General features: G+C 34.2%; 1 protein-coding gene across 2 annotated transcripts in view; it reads left to right on the top strand.

The window, feature by feature from the left end:
• Positions 1-4,393: 4,393 nt before the first annotated feature.
• Positions 4,394-14,040, top strand: part of LOC143055648 (structural maintenance of chromosomes flexible hinge domain-containing protein 1-like) — a 77,909-nt gene continuing 68,262 nt past the window's right edge. Inside the window, exons 1-7 of one of the 2 annotated variants that reach the window (XM_076228811.1) lie at positions 4,394-4,588; positions 5,702-5,780; positions 6,878-7,036; positions 7,746-7,828; positions 9,131-9,267; positions 10,293-10,431; positions 12,775-12,894. In XM_076228811.1, coding sequence (XP_076084926.1) covers positions 4,427-4,588; positions 5,702-5,780; positions 6,878-7,036; positions 7,746-7,828; positions 9,131-9,267; positions 10,293-10,431; positions 12,775-12,894 — 879 coding nt within the window. In that variant the 5' untranslated portion in view covers positions 4,394-4,426. Of the gene's footprint in view, positions 4,589-5,701; positions 5,781-6,877; positions 7,037-7,745; positions 7,829-9,130; positions 9,268-9,444; positions 9,554-10,292; positions 10,432-12,774; positions 12,895-14,040 lie in introns of those variants that run through there. The other variant, XM_076228812.1, reaches the window with a different exon arrangement.

Raw genomic sequence — 14,040 nt, 5'->3', positions numbered from 1 at the left:
TCCACGTCTAAATGCACACAAAAATGGATTAAATATTTTATCAAAATAATCAGTTAATTGAATTTCAAATATTTTTCAAAGATTTTCGAAAATATGGGTAAGACACTAACTGGTCTATAATTTGTTTTTAATAATGGGTCACTCTTTTTATGATGCATGCATGCTTACCAACAAACGATACAGACTCGTCTGATCACGGAATGCTCTGAATGTCTCAGTAGAGAGGGTGGTAAAGGGTTATTTTCGTACAACATGATCGCCGTTTTTTAATTGACGTTCAACGTGTTTTTACTTTTTTATTTGACGTGCAAGAAAGGCGACTACGTTCAGAAGTGCAAGAAAGGCGACTTGTTCAACGTGTTCTGCTTAATTTATTTTACGTGCATCGTGAGTTTCAATTGCTTATTTTGCGTGCTTGGCATGGTATTTTTCAAATAAATTTCAAACACTAGGCAGCAATCTTGAAGGAAAAATTGATTGAATTTTGTTTTCATTTTTTAAAGTTCCGTGAGAAGATTGATAAATACTTTTTTAAAAGTCATAAATCAATTTTTAGCATAAAAGTGTATACTAAATTGGGTATAATATGTAAAACAGAGAGTTTATTTATATACTTGTATATATACTTGTAAAAGGACAGCGACTCAGTCACAGAAGATTCACATCAAAGTCTTTATTTTTCGTGCAACGTTCATGACAGAAATTATTTTACGTTCAACGTGAAATGATGTCTTATATCACGTTTTTTCCGTGCAAGCACCCCCTTTACCACCCTCTCTAGATAGTCTACGATTTCAATTTGATACAAAAATAATACGAGGAAGGCGCTATCTTAAATGCCAGCATACCAAGACTATGTTCTACATATAGTTTTTTTTTGTCTAAAACAAGCATTCTGTGAGTAGTGCGCATGCCAATACATAAAATTGAGAAAGGAAATGGTGAATGTGTCAATGCGACAACTATACATGACCATAGAGAAGACTACAACCTAAGGCCACTAATGGGTCTTCAATGTAGCGAGATACTCCCGCACCCGGAGGCGTCCTTCCGCTGGCCCCTAAACACACTAGTTCAGTGATAATGGACGTCATGCTAAACTCCGAATTATACACAAGAAACTAAAATTAAAAATCATACAAGACTAACAAAGGCCAGAGGCTCCTAACTTGGGACAGGCGCAAAATTGCGGCGGGGTTAAACATGTTTTTGAGTCTCAACACTCCCCCTATACCTCTAGTCAAAAACAAACGCACTAATAAGCACAGTAAAACTCAGTTTAAGAGAAGTCCGAGTCCGATGTCAGAATATAAAACAAAAGAAAATAAACAAAATGACAATAATACATAAATAACAACAGACTACTAGCAGTATCTGACATGCCAGCTCCAGACCTCAATTAAACTGATTGAAAGATTATGTCTTCATCATATCAATATCGGACACAATCCCTCCTGTTAGAATTAGGGGTTTAGTATTATACCATCATGAAATATATGAGAAGAACAAAACCCGTGTCATAGTCCACTACCAATCAAAAATTAATTGTATATATAACTTAATTGTCATGGTGTAAACAATATAACAATTATCAAGTCTGCAAGCAAGACGAAAAAAAGTCCTGAAAACTGACCAAACAACTATGACATGATAAACTATTGATAAAACTTGACGGTCGAAGAATAAGGCTTTCAATTAACTGCAAGAAATTAGGATTCAAAAAGGACTTTCTTTCATCATCCTGGTCATGCAACCATCCTCACATATCTATCAATATAAAAACAGCACAAAATTTGGAACCGTACAGTTACAAATAGCTCAGCTCACGTGCAAGTAGAAAAAAGAAAGCACAACAGTTAAAATCATAAGTGGAAATTGTAAAATAAAAAAACCAACAGAAGGAACTTCATACAAAAAACTACTCTGTGATGAAATAGACAAACAAACTTATAACTCAAAATTATCAGAACTGACTCCTTGAAATTCAATACGATGAATCAACTTCAGACCAACTTTAAACCAATACAAACAAATTGATCAAAGCAACAAAATAAGTTGTTCCAGCAAAACCAATTAAAAAACAAGGGCCAAAATGTAAAGCAATGCCAATTGTTCGAAAACATGAAATTATGTAAATTACTTTATTCACATTGAAAAAATCGGGCCTTGAACCGTTACAAAACCATCCACCACACGCTCAATTGAGAACAGCAAAGAAACTTCTAAGAAATTCACAAAGAACAGAGGAAGCCAATTCTAGAAAATAACTCTACCAACAAAATATGGAAAACCCACAACTGAATACTTTTTAGTTTTATAAATTAATAAATAAAAACCGAAAATAGATGCATGCGAAAATTAATACTCTCATGCAAACCAAAGTATCCATCTGCTGAGTTAAGCCCTTTTCAACTGATTTTAATAGTTCGTTCTTATGTTGTGTTGTTACACCACTCTGACTGTCCCAGATAAGGGAAGGATTGGGCGCCCTCTACCATATTTTACCCGCCACATTCTGTATGTGCCTGCCCCAAGTAAGGAACCTGTAATTCAGTGGTTGTCGTTTGATGCTGTGCTGCATATTTATTTTTTGTTCAATATGTTGTACAATACTGATTAGGCTGCTAGTTTTCTCGTTTGAATTTTTTCACATTTCACGGTCATTTTGTCACGGGCCTTTTATAGCTGACTGTGCGGTATATATGATTTTTGCTCATCGACGAAGGTCGTACGATGACCTGTATTTGTTATTTTCTTCGTCATTTGGTTTCTTGTGATGCATTGCCTCATTGGTAAACATACTGCATATTCTTTTTCATATTTGCCCGGATTATCACAGAAGTATGCTCGTTGGTGACATGAACACATCAATATTTGCATTTTCTATCAGTCATGATTTTTTTTATATAAAAAATTAAAAAGATCTAGTTAATTCCTAGTTAAGATCTTTTTTTATACTATTTTGTTAATCGAAATAGGTATAAAATAAGACAGTATTGGTATCATTGCAAATGAGTCAACTATCAAGAGACTATAAATATTCCTTAAATGTACGAATCAATTAAAATTTCAAAAGGCAGAAAGATGCTATTTATGTCATGATTAAAATCAAAATTGTGTTTAATAGGAGGGGCTGTAGGAGGATAATATAAGTCATGATTCGATCCCTAATTGTGTTTTAAGAAGTGGAACTGTAGGAGTGTATCCATAGTACCTCCATATGTCCCGATTCGATTGTTAGGGGACGAACCATTTTATATTCTAGGGGGGGGGGGGGGGCAGGAGGATTTTAAAAATAAATAACTCAGCCTTGATAATCACAAAAATAAATGGTTTGTTCTGTGGAAGTTTGAAAATAAATTACCTGACTTGCAATGTTATAGAAAATAAATAACTCAGCAGGTCTAATCGAAAGTATGAGATGCACATGACACCAGATTCTTCATAAAAGTTCCCAAAAAAATCGGGAAAGACTTCCCAAATTTTTTGATAACAAAAGTATAAATATAATTTAAATATACTTGAAATGTCTGAAAATTGGTTTCATTTAACTTGAGGTATATTGTCTCAGGGAACCTTACCTCACTTTTATTTTAACAGGGCCGTAACTACATGTAGGAAATTTCAAAACCAAACGCTTGTCTCCATATCCAATTGTGTTCACTGCCTTGCAAGAAGAAAGTTCTGTTTTCCCTCAGACTTATAGCCCGGATTTTTCGGGATTAATGTTTCTTATTTATTTGTCTTTTGTTCATTGATTGCCCTTCTGTATTCTGTAGTAATTTTGTTATGAACTTGATCATGAGTTTTAAAAAAACACTGAGCAGCCACAGGCTTAACTATGTGAATTCAATTTTTGCTTTATCATGCACATTGGTCTTTTGATGTTGTCCCTAGAAACTTCAGTCTTACACTGAATTTATACATTTTACTTTGAGACCAAAATATTGTCAAAAAAATATTAAAACAAAACTTCATTTCCAGATTATGAAAGGGTCTTCGGAACACCCAGAAAGCATGATTTTACCTCATTAAGTAAATAAGTAAGTAGCTTATTGGTCCTTCAGTGGCTCCAAAACCCTTCAAAAAAATGTTTGCCTCGCTCCGCTCGGTGTAGCATGTTTGCCAATACATTTAAAATAGTTATAACTAAACTTTAGTACTATGTATGTATGCAATACATGTACATGTAGTTGGGAATTTAAAAGATTCATTTCTGAAGAATAAATTAACAACCGTAACACAACAACATTATATACACTAATGTAAAACATAGCTGTTCAAGTATATTAGACATGTTCAACTTTTTTCATATTTAAAGATGACTTTAAAACTTTCTATTCGGAATTTCTATTCTTATCCGATATGTTTTGCCGTTTATTGTAATAACATCCGGGTTAATTTTTGAACGCGGGTAATAACAAATATGGCCACCCACAGAAAAAGCGTGGGGGTTGCCTCTGCACAGCTAGAAGATGATGATGCATTCGTTTTCATATTTGATCGCAGAGACAAGGAAGTCCCGGAAGTCAAAATACCTACTGGAGGACTTTGGAATTATGATGACTTTGTTAAACGGGTCCGAGAGGTGGGTTTTTCGCTTGGTGTCCGTCATGTCTGTTTGTTTACAAACAAAGTCATAACATATATAGAACTTCTTCTAAGCATAGCAATCTCTCTTAAACAGGAGAGTTCCCACTCATTGAAACATCTGGAGGCTCCCTCTTATACACTCATAATTATAATGTGAGGCAGGCAATGGGTAACAAAACAAGATACCTATATTCAGGTGCACATTTTGTGCCATATCATGATATCTACACATGTATGTGAATGGGTGAAAGATCGGAGCAAGACTTGATGGTTCAGATAGTAATTTAATAATGGGTACAAAATATACAATTGGTATCACCGTAGGGACGTTACGTAATAAGTAAATGCCCCGAAGGTTTGTGCATGACGTTCCCCGGAATAATCACAGATATTACATTCCTCCTTAACTTTGAATTAGAAAATGACTATATAAATGTAAAATGAAGTTATTCATTAATTAAACTATCACAGTCTCTGTATTGTTCACTAAGGTTTTTGTAATAAAGATAAACTATAGATGTTCACTTTCTCAATTTGTATAAATTATAATAGTCTCTATAATGTTCACTAAATTGCATCGGTCTCCTTTTTGATTTACCATCTGTTTTCCAAGTTCTCTTTATCTGCCCCTCCCGCGCCTTTCTTGTGGGGGGCCAATAATTTTGTATGTCCACTGCCCCCTCCTGTGCGGATAAAGAGAACTTGGAAAACAGTTGATAAACCAAAAAGGAGACCGATGCAATTTAGTGAACATTATAGAGACTATTATAATTTATACAAATTGAGAAAGTGAACATCTATAGTTGAAAAAAAAGTTTGAACGATTTTGAGTTCATTAGTACACTGAAAATTTCCCAAAATTTTCCCCATTTTTTTTTTTTAATTTATTTTTCTACTGTACATGTACCCATATTAAAAATGAATTGGTATTGAGTTCCAATCCTACATTTTACTACACTGATAAATATATATTTTATTCAGTCTCATGCAAACAAGATTTTTCTATGATATTTCCATATATTGTTTATCATTGAATCAACACAAGAATTCATGATCCTTAAAAAATTATATGTGTTTTGTATACAAGTACATGTATTTATCTTTTCAGACTATTGGAATAAAGAAAAATGAGAAATTTGTCATTGCCACAACAAATAGAGAAGAAATTAAAGATGATCCATCTTGGGGTAAAAGTTTATTACAGCTTTAACTTTTTTTTAAAAATTGTAGTACTTTCCACTTTCCAGTAGCAAAATGATGGTTTCCACTAGTGGAACTAGATTCACCATACAAGATCAGCTGACTTTAAGATACATGTTGCTCATTCTTAAGGATGTATTCTTCTGACTTTTCAGTCTCATTCAGTCTCGTTGACATCTTGTTCTTGAATTATTTCCAAAACATATGATTTTTCTTCACCAATCATTTTGTTACAGTCTTATAAACACAAAAAATCAGGTTAAAAAAAAAAGTTTAATTCTAGAAATGTTTGGCTCCTCAGATGTGTACATGCATCCTTAAGTGTTTTGTAGACTTGTTTGTCTTGGAACTCATGAGTTTGAATTATCCATTTGTATCGTCCACCTTTTGATTAAATTCTATTAAAATTTCAAAAATACCAAGCTCCCAAGGAAATGGAAAGTTACTAATCGAATGGTAAAATCAAAACCTCAAACACATCAAATGAATGGATAGCAACTGTCATATTCCCGACTTTGTCCAGGCATTTTGGTGGATTGAACCTGGTTTTATAGCTAGCTGAACCTCTCACTTGTCACATAAAATTCCATTATAATGACAAGTATGTGTTAATAATACATACAGACATAATGAGTAAAATGTTAAAATAGGGATACAGCATTCAACACTATGTTATTATCTTAATCACTTTAAAAAACAAACAAATATATGTCAAGACAAAAGACAAGAATACATAATCTTTATACCATAACACAATCACGTTATGTACATGTACAAGTACAGATCCTACCTTCCCACTGTTACACATTTTTCATTCATTGCTACTCTGGGTTCATAGCTCTCCACAGGATCGAATCAGTATACCCGGTGTGTATAGGAAAGAGATATGGGGTATCTATAAAAGCAATAGCAACTAAACACGAAATCAAAAGTGAAAGTAGAGGTTCACTGACAGGCGTTTATACAATATGGCAGCCTCTAAATTATATACTGTCTAAATGGTATTTAAATGATAGGATAGTTGTTGTAAGGATTATATACTGTCACAAATTTTGATATTTCATATTTACATGTTATATTTCAGACATTATTGATAAAGGTGACACATTGTATGTGTTGAAATCCATAAACCAAGAGTTATGTGCCCCTGCTAAGGAGAGAGTGAACTTCCTGCCTCATTATGATACCATTGTTAAAGGAGGCATGTATGAGTATTATGCATCAGAGGGACAGAATCCATTACGTAAGTACACAACTTACAGTAAATACAAGTTAAGGGAGGCATGTATGAGTACTATAATGGGAGAAACCGAATCCATTACATAAGTACACAACTTACAATACATACAAGTTAAGGGAGGCATGTATGAGTACTATAATCAGAGAAACAGAATCCATTACATAAGTACACGACTTACAGTACATACAAGTTAAGGGAGGCATGTATGAGTACTATAATCGAAGAAACAGAATCCATTACATAAGTACACAACTTACAGTACATTCAAGGTAAGGGAGGCATGTATGAGTTGCGGTTCAACTAATTAACGATAAAGATAGGCACTGCAACAGCTGTTTTTACATCGGTTATAGGGACCGGCACTAGCTTTCAAAATACTGTCTGAGCCTCATCATGACCGACAGGATCAACCATTTTCGTGAACTCTGTGAATAGTAGATACAAGGGTATTTAGTACAAAAAATGTTCTCCGTTGTTAACTTACAATGCATGCTGGTGTTTTTTTTTTAATTGTGTAAAGGTTGTAAATCAGATTTTTGATATTAAAATATTAAAAAGGGGTCAGATTGCAGCCAAGTTTTGTGTCAAGTAAGGTCCATACCTACACTATTCTCAGAATGCATGTATTGCCTAAACAAGAAACCTGTTATAGATATTTTAAGTACTAATGTAATTTTAGTTGATAAATCTATTTGCCTTTTTTCTGTTTTAGCCTATGCCTTTGCTGAGTTGATAGATAATGCTCTGTCTGCAACAGCTAACAATGATGGGCCCAGAAAAATAGAACTCAGATTGGTAGGTACATGTATAAGCCTGAGGCAATCAAAATCATTAGTAATTTATAATTAAAGTGCTTTTAAAAAATGTTTTATCATTGTTTATGGAAAGTTGATCATTGGTTCAAGCATAAATTGAGGCTTATAGTCGCCGTCACGTAAAATTGGCACCATGTTTTCTGTCAAATTTTTCTTAAATATCGACCGCGTTTACTAAAAATCATGTTTTTCAATTAGCGGAATCAAATATCATTCCAAAAATCAACTACTGTCCTACCTTTTATTGTGTTTGCACTGTATAATCCTCACCTTCACATAATCCAATATTATTTTGTATGGTGGAATCCGCCATTGTTATTACCGGAAGTGTTGCCGTGGAGTTCCACGTGCTCTCCATTTTCTTGTGTCTCTCGGAGCTTTTCATCATCTTTACGTAAAAAGCGCAGGAAACTGTATCATTAATGACAATGATATTACCGGAGAGTAACGAATGTTATGGAATAAGGGACCCTCATAGAAACCAAGATGGCGGTTATACAATGTAAATAATCTTGAAAAATGTGAAGGTCAGGATTATACAGTGCAAACACAATAAAAGGTAAGACAGTAGTGGATATTTGGACAGGATTTTACTTCCGCTAAATGAAAAACATCATCTCGAGTAAACGCGGCTGATATTTAAATTTTTTTTTACAAAAAACATGGTGCCAATTTTTTTTGTGACGGCGACTATAATTATAAATTGTTTAAATGTATGATGCCATTGAAAATGCATCATGGATATTATACATGTTTTTGCCCTCTGTACTCATGGTTGTACAATTTTAGCATGATTGAGGTGAAGAGGTGTTTTGAAAAAGTGGCTTTATGTTCTTTGATACATTATATAATTTTTTTCATAAAAAAAAGTTGCAAAAAAAGACACACAACATTAAAGTTCAAAGAAAAAAGATTAGTTAGCATCAGTCCAAAATAAAACAGTTGACACAAGACTACACATGAGCGGGGCAGGACCTTTTTCGGGACATCAGGATCAGGTGTTTTTAAGCTCAGGATTTCAGGATAGATTTACCCCTCAGGACCCCTCCGACCCCCTCTTCTTTGATACATTAAATACTGTTTTCATAAAAAAAAAAAGTCCATAAAAGACAAACAACATTAAGGTAAAAAAGAAAAAAAGATAAGTTGGTATCAGTCCAAAATAAAACAGTTAACACAAGACTACACAATATAAACCTCACAATAAAATGGATTTGGGGGGGGGGGGGATTTCATTACCTCTTATTATGAGTAAAAATAAGAATTTCATTTATTATTGTAGCATTTTGATGAGAAGAATCCCAAAGATAATTGTATATTTGTGATAGATAATGGGAAAGGTATGACGCCTCGTCAGCTCAATAACTGGGCAATCTACAGACTGTCAAAGTTTATACGTAAAGACAAACGAGATAAAGTGTGAGTAGCCAGACCTCTGGGTCTTTATAAGATAATTGTATATTTGTGATAGATAACGGGAAAGGTATGACGCCTCGTCAGCTCAATAACTGGGCGATCTACAGACGGTCAAAGTTTATACGTAAAGACAAACGAGATAAAGTGTGAGTAGCCAGACCTCTGGGTCTTTATAAGATAATTGTATATTTGTAATAGATAATGGGAAAGGTATGACACCTCGTCAGCTCAATAACTGGGCGATCTACAGACTGTCAAAGTTTATACGTAAAGACAAACGAGATAAAGTGTGAGTAGCCATACCTCCGGGTCTTTATATCTTAAATGTGACAGTTTGCTATGGGTTACCTGTTGTCAACTCATTTAATACTAGTTAATCTGTTAACTGTCAGTATATATTACTGTCTCATTCCAGACATAGGCATGCTGCGTCACGTTAAAATTGTATTGAATATTTTTTTGCAATATTCATTCACAACACTTCACTCAGAAATTCCCATTAAATCATTAAAGATATTACCTTAACTTGCACGTTTCTTATCTACAACACCAGTTTTCATTTTGAATTAGTTTGAAAATATGCTTCAAATGTATAGTAAGTGATAAAAATATGTCCAAAAATATTTGTTTTTATGCCCCACCTACCATAGTAGAGGGGGCATTATGTTTTCTGGTCTGTACGTCCGTTCGCCTGTCTGTCTGTTAATTCCTCCGTGCGTCCTTTCATCCCGCTTCAGATTAAAGTTTTTGGTCAAGGTAGTTTTTGATGAAGTTGAAGTCCAATCAACTTGAAACTTAGTACACATGTTCCTTATGATATGATCTTTCTAATTTTAATGCCAAATGAGTTTTTTTACCCCTATTTCACGGTCCACTGAACATAGAAAATGATAGTGCGAGTGGGGCATCCATGTACTGGGGACACATTCTTGATGTTGATATTTTATGGTTGAATTACTTACGTATGTGAATTTTCAAACTGGAATTCCCATATTTTATATTAAATTGATTTTGACTTTATATTATAGGAGTTTTATAGAGACAGAGGATGAAGATTCTAACAGTTCCCTGATACAGCCTAATGTTCCCCTTTCACTTAACAGTGATATATCCTACTTTGGTGTCGGTGGGAAACAGGCTGTGTTCTTTATTGGTACTTCAACCAGGGTAGGCTATATGTAATATCTGGGCTATTCCATTCAAGGGAAACTGGAGGGTAGATAGGAGTTTTCTTTCGTCCTCTCCAACTTTCATTTTAACGGAAAAGTCCTCAACAGTATTTGAAAAGGTCGGACTTTGGGATCATAGTGATCTCAATAGAACTCCTATTTTAAAATTTTAATGTAATTTTTCCCCCCTTGGCTACAATATAAAAATAAAAAGATGTTGTATAATTAAGTCTCCCAAACAAAGTTTGGAGACTTATTGTTTTTGGTCAGTTCTTATTATTTTTATTATTCTTCCTCTTCCTCTTCTTCTTCTTCTTCTTCCGCCACTTTAAAAATGAACTTGTCCGCAGCGGTTCTCCTAAACGGCTTGTCAGATTTACTTAGGATTTTACAATATGTTAGACTAACATGTCTAGGTGAGCCATCAATGTTTCGTTTGTGCATTGGGGTCTATTAAGGGGTATTTTGGGGGGTAGAAAGGAGGGAGGGGTTTACTATAGAACCCTATGGGATTTTATTTTCTAAAATTTTCAAATGAATATAACTTAAAAACTGAAAGTGATAGATACATGCAGTCTTCAGAAATGATTATAGGACAATAAAACAAATCACATGAGATATAGGGGGATTCCCTGCGGGGTCATCCCCACCCCTTCAATTTGAGAATATGCTTTTATCTTGTAAATGGTCCAGATCCCCACCCCTAAACCATATATATTCTTGAATGGGACGATAAAAAAAATCAGATGAAATTAAAGGGAAGTCCCTGGGGGTCATCCCCACCCCGTTCAATTTGAGAATGTACTATTATCTTGTAAACGGTCCAGATCCCCACCCCTAAACCATATATATTCTTGTAGGGGACAATAAAACAAATGAAATGAAATAAAAGGGAAGTCTCGAGGGAGTCACCCCACCCCCTCTTGTTTGAAAACTTGTAAACGGTCAACATCCCCACCCCTAAACCATATATATACTTGTATGGGACAATAAAGCTAATCAAATGAAATTAAAGGGAAGTTCCTGGGGGTTGCCCCCACCCCGTTTAATTTGAGAATGTGCTATTATCTTGTAAATGGTCCAGATCCCCACCCCTAAACCATATATATTCTTGTAGGGGACAATAAAACAAATGAAATGAAATAAAAGTGATGTCCCTAGGGGCTCACCCCACCCCCTCTTGTTTGAAAACTTGTAAACGGTCAACATCCCCACCCCTAAACCATATATATACTTGTATGGGACAATAAAGCTAATCAAATGAAATTAAAGGGAAGTTCCTGGGGGTTGCCCCCACCCCGTTCAATTTGAGAATGTGCTATTATCTTGTAAATGGTCCAGATCCCCACCCCTAAACCATATTTATTCTTGTAGGGAACAATAAAACAAATGAAATGAAATAAAAGGGAAGTCCCGAGGGGGTCACCCCACCCCCTCTTGTTTGAAAACTTGTAAACGGTCAACATCCCCACCCCTAAACCACATATATTCTTGTATGGGACAATAACACAAATCAAATGAAATGTAGGTAAAGTCTCTGGGGGTTACCACCACCCCCTCCTGTTTGAATACTTGTAAATGGTGGAGATCCCCACCCATAAGCCATATATATTCTTGTATTGGACAAAAAATCAAATCAAATGAACATGGGACCATATAAATGGCGAGTTATGGGAGCTTTGTTTGGGAGACTTCGTAACAGCATCCTGTTACAATTACTTCTTGTTGCCAATGAGACAACTCTCCTCATATTCCCAAATGGCACAAAAATTAAAAAAACTATAGGTCACTGTTCAGCCTTTAACAATGAGTAAAACCTGTACCACATAGTCAGCTATAAAAGGCCCTGAAATGACAAATGTAAAACAATTCAAACTAGAAAGAATGCCGCCTGATTTATATAAAAAATAATGAACATTAAACAAAATATATATGTACAGCAACTAATGACAACCCCTGAATTTCAAGATCCTGACTTCGGACAGGCAAACACAGAATGTGGCGAGAAAAAACTAATTTGAAGGCACCAACTCTCCCCCAACCTGGGACAGAGGTTTAACAGTTCAACATAAAAATCAGTTGAAAAGTGTTTAACTCATCAGATGTATATTTTGATGTATCTGACCTCAGTCAATATTGAGTCTTTCCTGTAAAAAAAATTTTTTTCCTTAGGTTATACTTCTCTTATATTCTCATCTTAAGTCTTTAGAATAAATTTTCACGCCGCCTACACAATTTTATTGAAAATAGCTTTTTTTTTTTATGTTAAATTACACTATAGTATTAAACATAATTTTCTCAGAGTTTATCAATGTATATTATTTTCATCTTTATTTAACAGATGATATCCAAAGCTAGAGAGTCTAAGGATGTACATGAGCTGACCATATCTAAGGAAGAGTTTCAACAGAAAGAACTTAACCAAGAGGCAATCTACAGTGGCTTTATACATAATAGAAAGGTATAGATATAATAAATGCAATCATTATGTACTAATGGTTCTGATTGGAGGACAACAAGTGTTAGGTATAGATATATTAATGCAATCATTATGTACTAATGGTTCTGATTGGAGGACAACAAGTGTTAAATTCTTTAATGCAATCATTATGTACTAATGGTTCTGATTGGAGGACAACAAGTGTTAAATTCTTTAATGCAATCATTATGTACCAATGATTCTGATTGGATGACAACAAGTGTTAAATTCTTTATCTACTTGTCTGTAACTTAAAGAAGCTGATTTCGGTAGATAAACTCAATTTGAAAAAGTAAAACTGACTTTTGACGTAGACCAATCTTCAAATACAATATAGATATCATTAGTTATTAATTTTGTTATTAAGAATATGTTTACCCCTTTTTGATTTAGATTAAAAAGAAATGAATAAGGGACGACATCAAAAAATCAATGAAGGATAAAAAACTTAATTCAAATAGTTTGGGGGTTGGGGTCAAAATTGCTGCAAATTTTGTTCAACTGACATCGATTTTTACATATATCCTCATTGGGTCAATCATTTTTCCCAAATTAAGTTAAGAGGAGGGGTAAGGGGGGCAGTGAAAAAAACTATATGAAGTAAGTTTTTTTATCCTACATTGAACTTTTGATGTCATCCCAAAACAATGAAGATAATTATTCAGCAAATCAAACTTGCTACAGACCAAATGCTATTGTAAATTAATAATACCTTTACAAAGGACTTGTTTACTATTTCTTTAATTGTCCCACTACCTTGTCAAATTTTATCCTGCACTACAAAATAAGACTTCTGGTAATTTGGTATCAATATCAATGTGAGCATGCTTTATTTTAGAATGTGTTTTGTTAAAGTCAATAGCTCCTCAGCTCCCTGTTAAACACTTTACTCTGTTTGATGTAATCTTTGTCACATACATGGGACCGAAATACATGCATACTGTAAATACAGAAATTTATGCTAGGTTTTTATTATTGCGAAAAATGCAACAGAGTTGTAAACGCAATAATTTAAACTCGCATTTTGAAACATTTCATATGAATTAAACAGAATGTTTCTCAAAATCATAAAAATTAAAATCACATTTAAGTCTAAAATGACAAAATCGCAATAATAAATGCACACAA

The sequence above is a fragment of the Mytilus galloprovincialis genome, chromosome 12 (assembly GCF_965363235.1).
Source record: "Mytilus galloprovincialis chromosome 12, xbMytGall1.hap1.1, whole genome shotgun sequence".
In the NCBI taxonomy this organism is placed as follows: domain Eukaryota; kingdom Metazoa; phylum Mollusca; class Bivalvia; order Mytilida; family Mytilidae; genus Mytilus; species Mytilus galloprovincialis.
This window is presented reverse-complemented; position numbering and strand designations above follow the sequence as displayed.